The 20,459-nt window shown below is 34.8% G+C and overlaps 1 protein-coding gene across 1 annotated transcript in view; it reads left to right on the top strand.

Annotated features, from left to right (window-relative positions):
* Positions 1–20,459, top strand: part of CDK17 (cyclin dependent kinase 17) — an 84,632-nt gene that overhangs the window by 48,811 nt on the left and 15,362 nt on the right. Inside the window, exons 3-9 of the mRNA XM_037068504.1 lie at positions 3,869–4,033; positions 4,641–4,774; positions 6,614–6,739; positions 15,476–15,532; positions 18,748–18,862; positions 19,567–19,661; positions 19,905–19,967. Of these exons, the coding sequence (XP_036924399.1) occupies positions 3,869–4,033; positions 4,641–4,774; positions 6,614–6,739; positions 15,476–15,532; positions 18,748–18,862; positions 19,567–19,661; positions 19,905–19,967 (755 nt within the window). The remainder of the gene's footprint in view (positions 1–3,868; positions 4,034–4,640; positions 4,775–6,613; positions 6,740–15,475; positions 15,533–18,747; positions 18,863–19,566; positions 19,662–19,904; positions 19,968–20,459) is intronic.

The following is a 20,459-nucleotide window of genomic DNA, read 5'->3' as shown; positions in this document are numbered from 1 at the left end:
TTATTTATTTATTTATCTTTAGAGGGGAAGGAGAGAGGAAGAGAAACATTAATGTATGGTTGCCTTTCATGCATCCCCCTGCTGGGAGTTGGCCTGCAGGGAACCGACCTGCAACCTAGGCATGTGCCCTGACTGGGAATCGAACTGCGATCCTCTGGGTCGCAGGCCTGTGCTCAGTCCACTGAGCTACACCAGCCAGGGCTCCGTTACTTTTTAAAATGCAAAAAGTATTATGTTATTGAGTTGGGTATTATCTTGGGGTATCTTTTTATTATCTTTAAGGGTATTATATTATTGAGCCCTCCAGTTAAATGCAGACATAATCTTAAAATGTTAAAATATTTTGTGATTCTCTCATGGCCCCGGTTCTCTTCTCTGTACATTCTCCTTGGGTGACTTCTTTCAGTCCTGTGATTTCAGCCACTATGTATGTGCTGACTGCTCCTCACGCTGTGTCTCTGGTCAGAATTTGTATCTAGATCACTGGATTAATATTCAGACGCCTACTTGGCTTCTGCATAGGAATGAATGTCTAATGGGGATGTCAAATGTAATATAACCAAACCAAATTTTTTTATTTCCTTCCCCTGAAATCTGCTTCTTGTTTAACTTCCCTAAATCCAGGAATTGTCCTTGATTGTTTTCTCTCCTTTGCCTTTCATTCTCTCTCCTCCTGTGCCATTCTAGATTGCTATATATTTACTATATAAATAACTTCTAAAAACTCACTATTAATAATAACCATTTATATACTTGATTCCAGTTATTCTTTCACATACCATATTTTCTATTTTTAAAAGTTGCTCTACTGGAAATTTAAAAATATTCTTTGGATAGATGTTTTTAATATAGAACTTCACTAAAAGCTGGGTTGGGGAGTGTATGTGAAAGTAATTTTGCAGCCATTTCTGCTGGCCTTTTGATTCCGCCTTTGTAACATGTCCTGAGTCTACCTGCCTCTCTCCATTTTAGTCCAGGTCACCATTGTTTATTGCTTAGGGTACTGTAATATGTAGCCTTCTGTTTCCCTTCTGTTGATTATCTGTCATCTGTTCTCTAGCAGTAACCGGAGTGAAGTTTTAAATTTTTATTTTTAATGATTACAGATTCAAAAGAAGTTGCAAAAACTAGTAGAGAGAGGTACCTTTCTCTCAGTTCTCCTCTTTGTAACTTTAGGACATCATCAAACCCAGAAATAAGCTTTGGAATAAAGTGTGAATACAGTTCTGTATTATTTCATCGCATGGTTAGTTTTATGTAATGATAGCTGTTCTATTGCCAGAGACCCCTCTCATGATACTCCTTTATATTCATTCCTAACTCCTTACCTCCGCTATCCCTGACTTCTCAGACTGATACTTTTAAAATATGAATCGGATCATATTACTGCCTGCTTCAAAGTTACCATAACTGTTTCCAATCCCAGAATGGAATTCAGACATTTACGGTGATGTGCAAACCTGCTTATCTCTTTGACCTCACTTAATAACACCATTCACCCCCACAATTATGTACTGCAGCTATACTTGACTTCTTTCCGTTCCTCTAAGGCAGTGGTCCTCAAAGTGTGATCCCTGGGCCAGCAACATCATCATTACCTGGGATTTGTTAGACATGCAGATATTTGGATTCCATTTCAGACCTGCTCAGTCAGGAAGTCTGGGGCCAAGGCCCAGCGGTCTTGTGTTTTAAGTCTTTGGAGGTGATTCTGAAACATGTTGAAGTTTGAGGACCAGTGCTTGAACAAGTCAAACTTTGCCATGTGTCAGCTTTTGCACTTGGCTTTTTTCTCTGTCAGGAATATCTTATAACCCACCACACACCCATCTTTCCATGACTGGCTCTTTGTTGCATTTATACCTCTGTTAAAAATACCTCTGCAGAGAGAACTTTGCTCAATATCTAGTGTAAAACAGCTACTCATGTGTTTTCTATTGCATCTTTTTAATATTTTGCCAATTGCATATCAGTATCCGTTATTTTTCTTATTCACTAGTTTGCTTACCTGTCTTTCTCTGCATTAGGTTTTATAGTTTCAAAGGGTGGTATCTTTGTTTTTTTCGCTTCTTGGTGCCCAGGGCCTATGATACTGCTTGTCACATGATAGTCATACAATAAATATCTCCTTAATAATTGAATGTACTTATGATCTCCCTTTTTAAGCTATATTCTCTAGAACTATAAAGCATATTCCTGGGACAGCTTTACAGAACATCTAAAACACATATTATTGTAAGCAGAATATTTATATATTTTATTATTCCAGATCAGAAATATTATAACCTAGAAAGAGAAAACTTTTCTTAGGTGTTCTGGCCCATGTCCCAGTTTTTGTAACAAATTGCTGCAGTTTTACCAGCTAATCCTCCCCATTCATTATTAAATTGTTGATTCTTTTACTGGGCTGATGTAAAGATCCCAAATTCTTGATCAGCCAGCTACAGCCAAGGACAGTTTATGGAACACTGAACAGATTTTCTCTATAACTAGTTAGGTACTTCCTTTATCTCCAGTCCAGCATTCTACCCAGATTAAATGACTTGGGCCTTGTGTGAGCTGTGATGACCCTTTTGCCCTATCCTCCCTGTCCTCTCTTTTTTAAGGCAACCATTAGTAGAGGCACAGACCAAGGAGCCTTCTTGGCTCATTTTCCCTAAGCCTGTACCTTGATTTGTCCTGTGGGTCTGAGCTACCCACTCCTACCAACTTGTACTTGGTGTCTGATAAACCTTTACATGGTAGTGGAATCCTTTCATCAGGTGATATACTATTATTGATTATCAGCTACAAGAAAGAACTGGCTTCGTTTTAGAGGAGAAGATGCAGAGAAGCCCCCTTCCTTTTAAAATTCCTGATTGTATCAGTAGAAACATAATTCTAATATGAAAGACTAATGATGTGTCACAAAAGACTTCATCATGTCCTTAACCTATATCAGAGCTCTTTTTTTGGAGGTGGAAAGGAGTCATGAGATTTCCTGTAAACATTACAACACAGGATTTCCACTATTTATAAATTAAATAAGCATTAAGCATTTTAAAAACACTTAAGCATTTTAAAAACTGATCTGGTTGGTGTAGCTCAGTGGATTGAGCGCAGACTGTGAACCAAAGGGTCACCAGTTCAATTCCCAGTCAGGGCACACGCCTGGGTTGCATGCCAGGTCCCCAGTAGGGGCCACGTGAGAGGCAACCATACATTGATGTTTCTCTCCCTTTCTTTCTCCTTCCCTTCCCCTCTCTCTAAAAATAAATAAAAATAATATATTTTTTAAAAACCTGCTTCTGTTTGATGATAGATAGTGATTTTAAAAATAAAAACTATATTAAAAATCCCAAATTAAAAAAAAAATCCCAAATTTGATGTAATAAATTTCAGGACCACTGCATTGATCTGTCCTCAAGTATTTCTGTTTTATTCACTAACTGACATACTTTTTTTGAATATTGAGGAAATAAAGATGTAAGTTTCTCCTTACCAGGGCCATGTTTTTTATATTCTACAGCATGCCTAAACATCAGTAAATGTAGGAATAGTGTGGAAACAATCTTGAGATGTATTGAAATAAGCAAATGGGTAAAAAATTTGTAAGTTATAAGTAGTTTTGTGATTGCTAACCAATTCTGATTATATAAGAAAAGGATAATTACTAAACCAGTTTCAAATATAGTATTTTCTATAAGTACTGTTTTCATGGAAATTATTTTAATTCTAGTATTTCGTGTATATTGCCAAATAAATGAAGTTAAATGTAATGACCTCTGTTATAACTTTTATTTTGTTTTCTGTTTTGCTTTCTCAATCCTTCTCATTTGATCCTGGATCTTGGGCTGTTAATGGAATGATGTTTGGATACTGTGAACCACAGAGCCTATTGTGAAGAATGGCAGGCCTCCAACCTCTCACAGTATGCATTCCTTCCTCCACCAGTACACGGGGTCCTTCAAGAAGCCCCCGTTGCGGAGACCACATAGTGTTATTGGAGGAAGCCTTGGCTCCTTCATGGCAATGCCCAGAAATGGAAGCAGATTAGGTAATTTAATTATTTGTCTATTTTTTAAACTTAATTGTTTTATTGTTACTATTGGGAAGAAGGGTAGCTGCGTTAGCAGTTTCTAAAGAAGATTCAAAGAACTAGCTATATGATTGTGGAGCCAATGGCACATTATTTTAATGGAAAGAATACTAACCTAAATAAAAGGCAAAAGACCAGGTTTCTGTTTTCTCTCTACCTCCAAGCTGTGTAACCTTAGAAAGTCATTTAGCCTTTTTAGGTCTCAGTTCCCAGATTTGGTAAGTGAGAGAACTCTTGGTAAGTGAGAGAACTGACTTAAGTAATTCTCATTGTTATTTCCAAGTCTGTAATTTTACTCTTCAGCCTTGATAATATCTTGAGTGTTAGCTTTTTTCTCATAATTTCTCACAATCTGAGAGTATAAAAGGACTAGTTACTAGTGTTTTAAGACTAATTAGGTTTAGACCTACTAACTGTATACCTGTGGTACCCAGAATGTATAAGACTTTTTATGCTGTGATTTTTTTTTGTGTTGGCTATCTATATCTTACTGTATTGGTAATAAATTATGTAACATAGAGTACAATACATTTCTTGTAAAATAAATGTTTCATTTCTAATACAGATATTGTTCATGAAAACCTAAAAATGGGATCCGATGGTGAGAGTGACCAAGCTTCTGGGACATCATCTGATGAAGTCCAGTCACCTACAGGTGTTTGTCTGAGAAATCGTATACATAGACGGATCTCAATGGAGGTAACCATTAAAAACTATAAATGTGCCTGTTTGCATGTGTGTGCACATATGTGTGAGTGCGTGTACACACACATGTATGTATCAAACAGACTAAATGCCTATTTGAAAATTTCCATGAAACTTGTAAGAATTGTTTGTATCAGTAAAGTGTAGTTTTGTGACTATTTCTTCTTCTAATTATCTACTGTTGCAAAGTATGCATTAATTATATTTAACACTTTTCAAAATAGTGTGTAGGTTTCTGAGAAAGAAACATGAATTTTCAGAAGTTCTGGAAATCAGAATGATATATTAGCAAAGTATTCTTTTTAGAAAATATGATTTTAATTATATTTTTGAGATTCATTTGGTTTACTTTATATTTTATTTTATAAATGTTTCAAATTTCAAAAGTTATACATAAAATAAGCACCAGCTTTTTCTTCTTGCCTTGATTATAAATATGGGTATCATCTCTATGGTTCATTATATCTACTACTAGTCTCTGTAGCATGTGCAAGTTATTTCTCCATGTAAAAGAATGAAGTGCTCCTTTTCTTTTTCTTTGTCACTGTTGTATCTAACTTTGATGACAAAAGTTGATTATGAATGTTATCATTTCAGTATATACTGTAGATTGAAATAGTTTTCTCTGAAAAGAAATAGAGCATGTTTTAAAATGAGTATTAACTTTATTCGATGCTCTTGAGATAATGATGATTGTACTTTCAGCCGTAAAAGTTTGCCTCTGAATCAGTTAAGGAAGGTAATATCAGTTTCCTAATTGATGAATTAACATCTTCATCTCTTAAGATCAACTCTATATCTGTTTATATCACTGTATAACATGTCACAATAATAATAAAATAATAATCCTAATTTTCTTCACCAAACAGCTATGTAATTTTTTTTGTTGTTATACAACTTACTTGTATAACAGCAAGTAAATTGCTTATTTACTATTAGGATCTATATCTAGACTTTCTCAGTCTTCAATGAACCATATTTAATTTTTTCTAAAGGTGATGCTCTTGATTACATTCTTCTTATTGTATATTTCAATATCTAGAAAGACTTCTTTATCAGTATCCCCCCCACCCTACACATATATTCTCTGATTTATTTTAGAATATTTCTGTATATTCTTCCAGATAAATTTTAAATACTTTGTTTCAAGAAAAATCTTATTGTGGTTTGTTTGGGGTTTATGTAAAATACAAAACTAATATGGGAGAGCTATTGTTTTTATTATTAAATCTTTCTGTTTGGAAACATGGTATATAATTCTATACTTAAGTAATTTACCTCTCAGATACTTATACAGTTTCTATACATCTCAATTTTGTTTCATGGTTTGGTTACTATTATGAATAATAGGGATTTATTTTTCTAGGATTTATGTTTCTTAATGTGATAATATAAGCAAGATTCCCTTTCATGTTTCTCCCAGTTCATATTTCTATAATGAAATGAAATGAAAATGCCTTTTGCTTACTTTTGTCCATTGACATAACAATAATAAAATATTTAAGTTGTCTCACTGTGTTATATACAGTACCATACAATATTTACTTGGTTAGTTCATTTAAACCACATTTTGTGGTACTCTGTGCCTTTTCCTGCTATATGATATAATAATGTCAAGATAAATTCCATTTTGAATTTAACTGGGTTGCAGAGTACCATTTCTGTAAAACTGGGCTATGTACTTTTGCTTAGAGTAAATGTGTTATAATCAACAGGAAAACTTTGCAACTGCAATGAAACTTTATCACTAAGAAATAAGATAGCCAGTGAATTCAAAAGTCAAATGCCTTTATCCTTTCTATTTTTATTTACCTACAATAATTTTTCTTTAAGGATTTAAATAAGAGGTTATCACTGCCTGCAGATATCAGAATTCCTGATGTATATCTTGAGAAGTTGCAGATAAACAGTCCACCTTTTGACCAACCAATGAGCCGAAGATCTCGTAGAGCTTCCTTAGTAAGTTTTTGGTTTCCTTTACCTATATCATCAGATGTGCTTTGCTTTATGTTTCTGGGTGTAAACATTTTATATTAATTCTTGTATTTGGTTTTTGAATAGCTAAATTCTATTATATTTCCTTCTGGGTTTTATTGTTTTCCATTTTTAAGGGTTTAAAGATGCATATTAGAGCCCTGGCTGGGTGGGTCAGATGGTTGGAGCATTGTCCTGTGCACCAAAAGGTTGTGGGTTTGATTCCCAGTCAGGGCACATACCCAGGTTGCAGGTTTGATCCCTGTTCCAGGCTTGTATGGGAGGCACCTGATTGATGTTTCTCCTTTCTATCTATCTATCTATCTATCTATCTATCTATCTATCTATCTATCTCTATCTCTCTCTCTCTCTCTCTCACCTCCTCCCTCCCTCCCTCCTCATCTCTCTTTCTCTCTAAAATTAGTTTTTTAAAAAACATATCCTTGGGTGAGAATTTTAAAAATAGATGCATATGAGAATAGGATTTAAGCTATGTTCTGTTTCATTCTTGGTAAATTTTATTGATATATTCTAGCTGTATAGAATGTGCACTAGATACACAAATATATATTAATATATACTAGATATACAGAAAAGTACATAAACCATAATTATGCAGCTCAATAATTTTTTGCAGTTAACATACCTGTATATCCAGGACCAAGATCAATAAAAGAAAATTTCAGAGATCCGAAAAACCCCTCCTGCCACCTACCTCTCTGTTTACTTTCTACCCCAACTTCAACAGTAGCCATTATCCATGCCCTTTTTTTAAAAAATCCTTACCCAAGGATGTATTCCTTGGTTCTAGAGCATAGCTGGCAAACACAAGGCCCACGGGCTGAATCTGGCCTTCCACCTTGTTTGATCCGGCTTGGCCCCTTATTTCTATCCGGCGGCAGCACTGAGCTCTTGCTTAACTGTTAAGGAGTAGTTACATTTATACAGTCCTAAAATTACTTTCAGCCCTTTGAAGGCAACAGCAAGGCTGATGTGGCCCCTGGTGAAAATGAGTTTGACACCCCTGTTCTAGTGAGAGAGGGAGAAACAGTGCTGTGAGAGAGAAACTTGATTGGCTGCCTCTCACACGCACCCCAACCAGGGCTCAAACCCAGGTGTATGCCCTGACTGGGATGGAACCTGCACCCTGTTGGTGCATGGGACGATGCTCCAACCAGCTGAACCACCCAGCCAGGGCTTATCTCTGCCCCCAATGCCAGTGATTAATTTTACCCGTGTGTTTTCTACTATTTTGATTATATTTTCTTTATAGTATATTTTAATATCTAGAAAGACTTTTTAAAATCCTCACTTATGTGCATATTCTTACATTTTTTAAATGCTTTTGATTTTGTTTTTCTGATTATTATTTAGACTTTTGAACTTTATGTACTTATGAATATATAAATTATTCAAGTATTTATAATACAAGTATATAAATATGTATATTTATATGTTTTTACATATATTATACAATATGTATTTTTGTGGTTGGCTTCTTTGGCTGAATGTTACGCAGTGTTATGCTTGTGTTTTTTCTAGGATGTCGCATATAGTCATAGTTCATTTGTTTTTATAGTCATGTTATTCCATTGAATGAGTATGCTATACTTTATCTAGCCTCCTGTTGATGGACATTTACATTTGGGTTGTTTTAGTTGTTGGTTATTACCAAACAGAGCTTCTATCACCATATCTGTACATGCGTTTTGGGTAACATGTAATCATTTCTTTTGGGTGCATACCTAGGAGTGGATGAGATCATGTGCATATGTTCGGCATTCCTAGATACTGCCAAAACAGTTTCCAAAGTGGTTATACCAATTCACACTTTCATCACTACATGATAGTTCTAGTTGCTCTCCTTGCCTGTTTTTGATATTGTTCCTTTTTAAATTTTTTTTTCACTTTTCTAGTGAGTATTATCTCATTGTGGTTTTATTTTGTGTCTTTTTATAACCTAAGATGAACACTTTTTAAAAATTCTTTATTTTAATTAGATTGTGTTTTTAAATTTTTTTAATTACATTTGACAGTCGATATTTTATATTAGTTTTAGATGTACAGCTAGTTGAACACTTTTTAATGTTTATTGATGGTTATTGGGCATTTAGATACTCTCTTGTGAATTAACTGCTCAGGTCTGTTGTCCCTTTTCTGTTGGGTTTTCTGCCTTGATTGGCAGGAACTTTTTATACATTCTGTATAAGGGACATTTGTCAGTTATACGTCTGAAGATGTATACCTGGCAACTGCTACATGCAAATACCTTCTAGCGTGTAGCAGCTGACCCAGCACTGTTTACTGAAAGGGCAGCTTTCACTGTTGCAGTGTCACCTTTGCCCTGGATTCAGGCGATGGTCTATGTGAGGGTTGATTGTGGATGGCCGTGGTCCTCTAGGAGAGGTCTGTACAGCGTGCTGTCAAGTGTCCGTGCACATCGCAGGCCTACAGAGGAGATAGTGCTTCACTTGGCTCTAAGGAGTATGGGTAGGGATTTGTCAGACTGACGATGGGTAGAAGAGTGTCTTGAGAAGAAACTTCATGTATTAAACCCAGAGGTATAAATATAGGTGTCATTATAACTGATCTAAAGGGCAAATGTGGAATAATACTTAAGAATAGGGCTTGAAAGGACAAGGTGGATCCAGACTGCAATGCCAGGCCGAGGAGTCTGGATTCATCCCATGTGACAGAAGTACATCAAAGGTATTTATTTAAATAAGGGCTGACATCACATTTTTGTTTCAAACAATAGCTTCATGAAAGGGAAAGTGATGAGGTAGAAGGAGAGAAAAGCTAGAGGTAAGGAGACGAATTAGGAATTTATTCAAAATTGGGAATGATGTGCCAGTCATGTGGGAATGAAAAGTAAACCGTAGATTCTGGGGGCGTGAGAGAGAAAATGAGCGGATGTGATGCCCATTCGGACTTTGTGCCTGAAGAAGGAGCAGTTGATGAGGATTCCTGGGTTGCTAGCAGTTGTTACATCGCCTTTTCACATATTATATTATGAATGTTTTTACTCACCAGAACTTCTGTTTTTGGTTACATCTTCTAAAGAATAAAATTACTTTATGTTGCGTATAATGTGAGCACATCGTTATTTGGTATTCACCATGTACAATAAGGTGAAAGCATAATGCTCGCTTGATTTTCGTATAGGTTTATCGTTATCATAGTTTCATATCACTGCTTAAGACATTTTTATTCAAATAATTTTGTCATTTGCTTATTGGTTGAGAGTTTTGGTTATAAATTTTCATCAAAGACTGGTATTTTGAATAAACTTTGGATTTACTAAATGTTCAGATTGGGACTAAAAGTATGATTCAATCACCATGTGGTTCTTAAAGCTATCATTATAAGAGCTATCTTTTATAGTCTACATGAGATTAAGGAAAACAGTGCCCTCTAATGAATGTTAAAAGTGGCTGGGATTTTGCCCTGGCTGGTGTGGTTCAGTGGGTTGAGTACCAGCCTGTGAACCAAAGAGTCACTAATTCAGTCCCCAGTCAGGGCCCATGCCTGGGTTGTGGGCCAGGTTCCTAGTAGGGGGCATATAAGAGGCAACCACACACTGATGTTACTCTCCCTCTCTTTCTCTTGCCCTTCCCTCTCAAAAATTAAATAAATAAAATCTTTGGGAGAAAAAAAGTGACTGGAGTTTTTATTGTGGTTGGGTGTTCCTGCCCACCTTTCTTGTTTTTTTATCTAAAATGCCTTACAGATTTCAGATTTATCATGCCAGCTGTGTTTTGTTTTCTATCATTTCATTTCTTTTATTATTCACCTAATCTACTGAAGCATAGTTTCTTTAGAAATATATTAGAAAAGTATTCTTCAGTACTTTAATTTAGGTTTATGTGAATGAAGGAATGGGTTAGAGAAAAATGAAAAGGAAATGGGAAAAGAAAAATGTTGTTCACATGTGTTACAGTTTATGTTTTTATGGATAATATACACTTTAAAAAATAAAATATTTTCAACATAAAATAAATTTTAGTTTTGTCTTCCTCAAGGTATAAAACTTTATACTTTGAAAACATAAAGTTTTATACTTTGAGGAAGACTTTTCATATTTATAGTAGCAAAGTATGATAAGTAGAGTAGTAAAAATAACATAAACCCTTTGGGTAAGAATTAAGAAACAAGTCACAGAATTAATTTCTAGTGGAGAAAAACATTCAATATAGCTTATTGGTTCTTTTATAAATTGTAAACCTCAAATGGACCCTCCATATTGTGAGGCTACCCTGCTGTCTTTCTCTGGTTAACTCTTTCCCTCTTGTTCTAAGTAGATAATCTCTTTTCCTCCCTACATGATAAGTAAGAAAGAACCCATTAGCCAGAAATTCCCATATTTCTTGAATAATAAATGTACATATCTACGTACACCTATGCTCATTCTATTCTTTCCTTGTTTTAATATTGAGGAATTGACCTTCCCGTTCGCTCCTCTTCGGATGCTTACAGTATTTGTTATCCCTGACACTTAGGTATATTCAGTCTTCCTCTTAACTCAATCCTTCCCATTGATTTATTTAAACTTTTAACTTTACAATAGTTCTAGATTTACAGAAAACTTTAAAAGATACTATAGAATTCCCATACACCACATACCCAGTTATTCCTGTTACTAACATTCTTTATTACTTTAGTACATTTGTCACAAATAAGGAACCAACATTGTTACATTACTATTAACTAAACTCCACACTTAATTCACATTTCCCTAGTTTTTTACTAAGGTTCTTTTTTGTTCAAGGATCCCATCTTGGACCTCATTACGTTTAGTCATCATATCTCACACTGGCTGTTAGATTGGTGAAGTGCTATTTAATACTCATTTAGGTTTGATAATAAATGGAATATTCTGAGTGTTAACATTAGACTAGTGGGAAAGCCCACGCTGAATTACAAAGATGACATACACAGTGGAAGTTTTGTGAAACTAATAAGTGCAACTTCAGTAGACTGAAAATCTGTATTTGAAGATTCGTCATTATACTGAAATTATAGGTTATACACATTTTAAGAATCTGGTTCTTTCTAAATAATGAGTGATGGGTTCCTTATTCATGGCTTTACTGGAATAGATTGTATATATTTTCTGTTTCTAAGAGTAGGTGAGAAAATAAGGTATCAAGTCCTGATATCTTTCAGAAATAGTAAATATATTACTGGGTATGAAAATGAGGTTCAAGTCTGCCCCCAACTCAGTTTACCTTTGGTTTATTACAGGATTAAGATAATGATGGTAACAGCAATTTTTCTTTAAAAAAATGACCCAGTAGAATACAGCTTCTCAATCTCTCTTCTACCCCGACACAGCTAAGAACACACTTCTGTCAGCAACAGTATCTCAGTAATTCTCACAGGAGGGAAATGGGGTGTTTGAAAAGATCTCCCTTTGTGTCCCGGGTGTTTCTGATATGCACAGTCACTTTTAGAATGGCATCTGTAGAACTTTTGCCCAAACTTCATTTATTTTGAAGCTCAGAACTATATTACCAGCATGTTAATACATCCTCACAACTGTGATACAGTCATGTTGCCAGAGCCAGAGTAATCAAGAAGTCTCCCATGATATTGAATACCACTTACAAGTTACACTGAGTTATATAGGAAGGCTGTTATAAATTATAATTTGCTTTGGATTTTTTTATGTGCTTATCCTGGTAAGAACCGTCTGAACAGGAATTTGCTTGGAGCCGCCAAAAAGCCAAGTTTCTCTTGGAGTAATGAAGTATCAGAAAAATTTATGTTCATTTATTTAGAAAGCAAAATTAAAGCGGGGGTTTATATTACGTTTAAATACATAGCTTACTGCATTTTAGCTACACAATTTCTTTACCTATTTTTGTTTTTATGAAACTTTTTATTTTAAAAAAAAGTTTAAAATAATAAAGTTCTAAAATAATCTAAGAGATAACTCATAAGGACAGCAATCCTATTTGTCTTCTTCACTGTGCCCTCAGTACCTAGCACAGTGCTTGGTAAATGTTGAATAAATGAGCTTTGTCCTCTGTCCTCCAAATAATTTCTGTAGGAGAGCATGTCAACAAGCTAGTCATTATATGCATTGTAAATCTTGTCATGTTCAGCAGACAAAAATGCAAGCAAAATTTTCTAAAAATTCCATTTAAAGATTTAGTAATATTTGGACATAACTATTAAATCCTAAGGGTTTTAAATTATTAAAATGGTGATGAAGTAGGTATGCTTTACTGTTTGAATTAGGTTCTAACAGTTTACTTGTAAGCTGCCTTTTGTCTGAATTGTCTGGCTGCCTGCATGGGTAGAATTCAGTTATGCTGTTTATTTTATAGATTAATTATTAAAATTTAAATTTAGCTTTAATTACAGTATTTACTTTCTTTTTTAAAAGCAGACTTTCAGCATATTTTAATGATCTCACTATTATTCTCTGAAGAGTGATATTTTAATTGTTTTTTTGAGGGACATTCATTGTTTTGTTCATACTAGTTTCCACTTATTCTTTTTTTTTAAATATATTTTATTGATTATACCATTACAGTTGTTCTATTCCCCCCCTTCATTCCCCTCCACCCGCACACTCCCTCCCCCACTATTCTCCCCCCCTTAGTTTATAACCACGTGTCTCAATTTCTTTAGATTCTATATTTCCCCCACTATTCTCGCCCTCCCCCCTATCTATTTTCTACCTACCATCTATGCTATTTTCTGTGCCTTCTCCCCCCTTCTCCACTTATTCTTAATATAGTTGTCTTTCCTTTATAAAATATCTGACAAGACATAAATTCATATTTGTGAAATTAAGAACCTGAATTTCAGAGGTAGGTATAAGAAAATAAACAAGTTCTATGAGTTTGTGTGATCTTGGAAATTAGCCTTTTCTTTAAGTTATCTAAGATTATATGTAAATGGACTGTAAAAATCATACCTAAATTAAGACTGTTCAGAATCAGGCTTTCGTATACCAGATTTTGTTTGCTACATTTTACGTATTAAAGTTAAAATACTCCGTTTGTATTTGGAAAGTGTTGTCTATTATAGTTTTCCTTTATTATTCTGCATAGTTGTTAGTAATAGAAAGCAAGGACTTAATGTCTGCGAGTCATAAGTAACATAGTACATAAATGGATGGTTTATGATGATTCCAAAACTTCATTTTTTTAAAGTTTTATTTATTTTAGAGAGAGGGGCAGGGAGGGAGAAGGAAAGGGAGAGAAACTTCAGTGTATTGTTGCCTCTCCCTGCGCCGTCTACTAGGGACCTGGCCCACAAGCCAGGCACGTGCCTAGACTGGGAATCAAACTGGCGACCCTTTGATTCACAGCCGTCACTCAATCCACTGAGCCACACTAGCTAGGTCCAAAACTTCATTTCTTAATTAAAAAATTTTGAAATACTATATATAGGTCTTAAAGAGTTCAGAAAGCAGTTTTTCAGTTGTTCAATGATACTACCTGTGACCAAAGTTTTTATTAGTTTACCATAATCGAATTAAGCACTATCAGACATGCAGCGTTCCTTGTGGCTTTTTAATAACATAGTATATTTTAGTGTAAAGGCAAAAAGATAAAAACAGCTTCTTGGAGGGGGCTTCTGCTATTTTTGGTCATTTAGCTTCGGGCGGTTTATCCCATTCAAAGTGTGCTAAGTGATGTTAAAACTCTAATTGCCAAATTTTATTCAACATCGCCAGAAAAAAATTTACATTTGAATCCCCAGAATTTGACTAAAACATACTATTTAATGATCCAACAAAATTGATACACTTTTTAGTGGTGAGGTTAATTATAAAAGAACATTCTTTTATACTTTCTTTCTTTCACTGGCGATTAAGGATATTAGCACCATTCTAAGTGGGAAGCCTATCTTTTTTTGTATTATTATTGTCTTTTTCATTATCTGCAAGGAGTACTAGAAAGTAATTTTAAGAAAATTCTTATTTTCTTCTTTTGTATGTTAACTTTTTTAAACTTTTCCTCTCTCATTCCATAAATTTACATCTCTCTACATCTCTCTGTATTTTATCCCAAATCTCTCACATTAGGGCTTTTTGTTTCTGTTTTTCATTTTTAAATATTATGTTTCCATTACATATTTGAGTGCATTTCATTTACTACATTTATTGATTCCACACAAAATAGACAAACAAGTTCAGAGTTTAAAAGCAATGGTTTTGACTTACTTTTAAAACCTTTTTTGTTTTTGGTGGCCTGATTTAGAATTAAATTATTTCTTCTGTGTCAGCCGTTTCCTGATCCATAATAGAGTGTGACTTGCAGTTGTCTTTTGCATTATATTTTGGTTGGAAACCTGAAACAAATGCTGTTTTGTTGCTTGAAGGCATTCTTAAGGAGCACAAAGATTAGTAAAGGAAAATATATAGAAAAATAGTTTATTTTGTATGTTAAAAAAAGAAATCATGTTATCTTTCATAAAATTCTTTGGTATCTTAAAACCTCAGGATTTTAAAATAAAACAAATGTTTTTTTCCATAGCATCATGTTAACTAATCTGTAAAAAAGATGAGTTGACAGTGTTAATTGTGAACTTTTAATATTCTAACATTAGGTGTATTGCAAAGCCTAACAGATGGTCACAAATTTAATTGTAATAAAATTTTTCCTATTCTAAGACACTCTTCAAAGCAGGAGGGTTTCAGAAATTGTGGAATAGATGAATTGAAATTTTAAGACTACTAAATTTATAATTGTTTGCTTTCAGTCAGAAATTGGGTTTGGGAAAATGGAAACCTACATCAAATTGGAAAAGCTTGGAGAGGTAAGTACTTATTTTAAAAATGTAAGACTTTTTTTTCCTTGCGTATCACCTGAACTTCTCTATTAGTCTACAGTTTTTGCCAACCTGGAAAAAAATACTAAGTACTGTTGTCTGAAAGTTATCTTCTGGAAAGACAACAGAATGTTAGAAGGGAAAAAAACTTACATTCTTGAAATTACCATATCACTTTGAGAGAAAAAGTATTTCTTGTAATCTTTATTGAAGCATAAAATAGAGCGGTACCTTGGTACTCGTTGTTAATTCATTCCAGAACTCGTGATTAGTGCCCAAACCAACGAGTACTGAAGAGGGAAGCATTTTCTTTTGCGGGGTGGCCAGGTGCAGAAACTTTTTTTTTTTTTTTGGTCAAAATGCAATGAGTATTGGGTTTGCCGAGTTCTGAAGCCGAAGAGTACCAAGATATGGCTATATTGCGCTTTCTTTCTGGGTGACAGAATAGGTATCTGTTAGCTAGCTTCCTGGGAACTGCTGTCTTTACTGTCATATGAGAAATTACATGAGTTGATTAAACCTGTGAAAAATTAAAATACTATTTTGAGATAAAGGCATGTCACAGAAGGAAATTCTTGGCTAATAAGACCTTGGTTTTCTTGAACTTGCTACTACTACTAATTTTGAAGTTGTCTCCCTCCCAGAGTGAGAGAAGGTAAAGAAAGTAAGAATTAATTAATAAGGAATCCTTCAGAGTTTGAGGGTTATCCTGGCAATGATAGAGCAAATCTCCTGTAGAATATGTTTTTGAGAGTTAATGTTTAAAAATTCCGAAAAGCCTGAAAACCAGTAAAATTTTTATGATTTAATAATGTGTTAAATTTTCAATTTGTACTTAATATTTTCAGTTAGTTTCCTCAGTCTCCACATACTATTGCAGATAAAGTACCTTTGATTCTATAAGTACTTATCCATTGTTAAGCTGATACAAAGAATAAGAAGTAAATGAAATAGTTTTTTATGATTCAATTTTTCTATTTCTTTAAATATATTTTATTGGTTATGTTATTGCAGTTGTCTCCATTTCCCCCCCCCCCTTTATTCTCCTCCACCCTGCACACCCCCTCCCATCCACATTCCACCCCTTTAGTTCATGTTTATGGGTCGTACATATAAGGTCTTTGGCCTCTCTATTTCCTATACTATTCTTTATTTCCTATACTATTCTTAACCTCCCCCTGTCTATTTTCTACCTACCATTTATGCTTCTTATTCTCTGTACCTTTTCCCCCCTCTCCCCCTCCCCACTGATAACCCTCCATGTGATCTCCATTTCTGTGATTTTGTTCCTGTTCTAGTTGTTTCCTTAGTTTGTTTTTGTTTTTTAGGTTCAGTTGTTGATAGTTGTTTGTTGTCATTTTACAGTTCATAGTTTTTGATCTTCTGATTCTTAGATAAGACCCTTTAACATTTCATATAAGGGCTTGGTGATAATGAACTCCTTTAACTTGACCTTATCTGGGAAGCACTTTATCTGCCCATCCATTCTTAATGAAAGCTTTGCTGGATAGAGCAATCTTGGCTGTAGGTCTTTGCCTTTCATGATTTAGAATACTTCTTTCCAGCCCCTTCTTACCTGTAAGGTTACTTTTGAGAAATCAGCTGATAGTCTAGTGGGAACTTCTTTGTAGGTAACTCCCTCCTTTTCTCTTGCTGCTTTTAAGATTCTGTCCTCTTTCATTTTGGGTAATGTAATTATGATGTTCCTTTGTGTGTTCCTCCTTGGGTCCAACTTCTTTGGGACTCTGAGCTTCCCGGACTCCCTGAAAGTCTATTTCCTCTGCCAGACTGGGGAAGTTCTCCTTCATTATGTTTTCAGATAAGTTTTTCGTTTCCTCCTTCTTCCTCTTCTCCTTCTGGCACCCTTATGATTTGGATGTTGGAATGTTTAAAGATGTCCTGGAGGTTCCTAAACCTCTCCTCATTTTTTTGAATTCTTGTTTCTTCATTCTGTTCTGGTTGAATGTTTCTTTCTTCTTTCTGCTCTAAACCTTTGATGTGAGTCCTGGTTTCCTTCCCATAATGGTTGGTTCCCTGTAGATTTTTCTTTATTTCACATAATATGACCTTCATTGCTGCCTGGGTCATTCTTACGCTGTTGAAGTACCCAGTGAATTCCTTGGAGCATCCTGATAACCAGTGTTTTGAACTGTGCATCTGATTGGTTGGCTATTTCTTGGTGGCTTAGTTGTATTTTTTCTGGAGCTTTGATCTGTTCTTTCATTTGGGCCATTTTTTTTTGTCTTGATCGCCTTTTACATAGTAAGGGGCAGAGCCTTAGGTGTTCACCAGGGCAGAGCAACCCACCTTGCTGTGTTGTGAGGCTGTATGTGGGGGAGGATCTGAGAGGGAACAGTGCCGCTTGCTTGGCTCCCTGCTGGTTTTCAGTCACTTCCCCTGCTACCCATAATTAAGTTGGGCCCTTCTGGTGCTGATTCCCGAGTGGGTGGGCTTGTGTACATTCTAGGACCCCATGGGTCTCCCCAATAAACTCTCCTGTGAGGCTCGGAGTTTCTCCCAGTGCCACTTCAATCCCCACAGGTGTTTTCATTCAGAAGTTTTTGAGGCTTTATTTTCTGGTGCTGGGAGCCTGGGTTGTGCCGTCTGTCTCACTCCCCAGTTGTTCCTCCCAGTTTATCTGCACGCGAATGTGGGACTACTCAGTCCACAAGCCACCAACTCATCCAGTCTGCCAGCCACTACCTTGCCTGGCCCGATCCTCTAGCCACTGTCTTGTCATGAGTCCTCCCCACCCCTTGCTGCCTGTCTCCGCTCCTCCTACCTGTCAGGATCAGTGTTTCTTCTTTAACTCCTTGGTTGTTGGACCTCAATGCAGTTCGATTTTCTGTCCGTTCTCATTATTTTTTGTTTTTAAATTTATTGTTGTCCTTCTTTTGGTTATGCGAGGAGCACACTGTTTCCCTACGCCTCCATCTTGGCTGGAAGTTTGAAATATTTTTATATTTTCATACTTTTGAGGCACTCTGTAGGGTTTTAAATAATAAAGCTGTGCATATGTAATTGAATGTCCTTTTAGATACAGGAAAACCAAGACTAATCATTGTGGATCTTTCCTTGCAAGATAGAATTTGACATACTCTTAGAACTTAGAGATTTGGTTAAGGGCGCTCTTTATTGTATAGGTGAGATAAGATACAGTCTTGTGATACTTCTGATGTGTCTTTCAAAAATGTGTTTTATAGGGGACATATGCTACAGTGTATAAAGGGAGAAGTAAATTGACAGAGAATTTGGTGGCATTAAAAGAGATCCGGTTGGAACATGAAGAAGGTGCACCCTGCACAGCTATAAGAGAAGGTACAATTTGGTCTTTTGTGAGTAAAATTTACATGGGACATTTTAAAACCAAAGCTGCATAATGAGTTCATTTTTTGTAAGTAAAAAAACATAATAAATAATTGGAACATTTTAGTGAGGCTTTAAAAAAATCTAATACCTGAAGCCAAAATATTCAATAGAAAGGTATTAGTTAATTATATTATTGTATAACTTTCAATGAAATACTATGCAGTTCATTAAAAATCATTGTCATAGACAAATATTTGACATTGGGAAATGTTACATAATGACACATCAGGAAAAGCTAACTATAAATGATCATTTATGGACTGTAAATATATTTTTATCATAGTACCAATTTTTTAAAAGATAGATTATCCAGAAAATGGTGTGAAGCACTGATTAGCAATTTGAAGGGAAAAGGCACCTTGCACTTCATATTTAATTAATCCTAGAATTCTCAATAAGTTAACATTTGAGGAAAAAGCAAGATAATACAGAGAGTATTATTATGATACTGGGGACAATTACAAGTATTGAAAATACCAAACCCAGAGTCATAAAAAAAATTGACTTGGAATTTCCATTGCAAATCTCCTTGATGAATTTTGTTTTAAACTTAAGAGAATGTTAAACTCAGTCAATATGTTAAATTTTGTTCGGGTTGTTATAAAGACTGGCTGCCACAGACTAGATAATTGACTTTCTTTTCTGTTTTGCAGTTTCACTATTAAAGGATCTAAAACATGCGAATATAGTTACCTTACATGACATTGTTCATACAGATAAATCTTTGACTCTGGTCTTTGAGTACCTGGTAAGCATTTAATACAAATTCAGTATTTACTTTTTGCTTTAGTAAAACACAGCGGATTGGATTTTCTAACAGGCCCAGGGACATTATTGCTTAGTTATTGGCATTTAAAGTTAAATTATGTGTGTTGGGTTTGGTATCTTTTCTCAAAAAACAACTTATTTTTAAAAAATTTACAGTATTTAAGTAAATCAGCTATGCCTTTGAAAACTGGGTATCACATAGTAAAGTGCTATATTTTTTCAGGATAAAGACCTAAAACAGTACATGGATGATTGTGGAAATATCATGAGTATGCACAATGTAAAGGTATGTTTTAATGTGTAATTTTAAATTTTGTTTAAAGCAGAGACAAATGCTAAGCATAGACAAACTACATTACTTAATGAAATATCCTACCTTGATAACTATTCTGCTTCAGAATTTTCTCTTTGGCGTTTTAAATGGGTTATGTCCTCTGAACAAATTTACTCAGAACTTCCATTAATTACACTACAGTATTTCTTAAGATCACACATTTTTGTTGAACCTGCTTTGTTTTAAAAATCTTAAAAACCACTTTTGACATTTCATATTATAATACTGATTCTTTTAGACAAAGAATACATTTACAGATGTAATCTGATTTAAAAAACTAAAAAGCCTATTACATCAAAATCCAAATGTTTAAATAAATACCAGTAAGTAGTGTGTTCTGTGAAAGGCTTTCTTTAAGTGGCAAACCTCCCTAACAGAATTATAGAGCACTGACCGATTTTCAAGTTACTGATATAATTAATGAGTAAGGCCAGGAACATGCGC

Source organism: Sturnira hondurensis, unplaced genomic scaffold (assembly GCF_014824575.4).
Source record: "Sturnira hondurensis isolate 20B ecotype Veracruz unplaced genomic scaffold, ASM1482457v3 Scaffold0017436, whole genome shotgun sequence".
Lineage (NCBI taxonomy): Eukaryota > Metazoa > Chordata > Mammalia > Chiroptera > Phyllostomidae > Sturnira > Sturnira hondurensis.
Note: the sequence above shows the minus strand (reverse complement) of the source record. Positions and strands in the feature narration are given on the sequence as shown.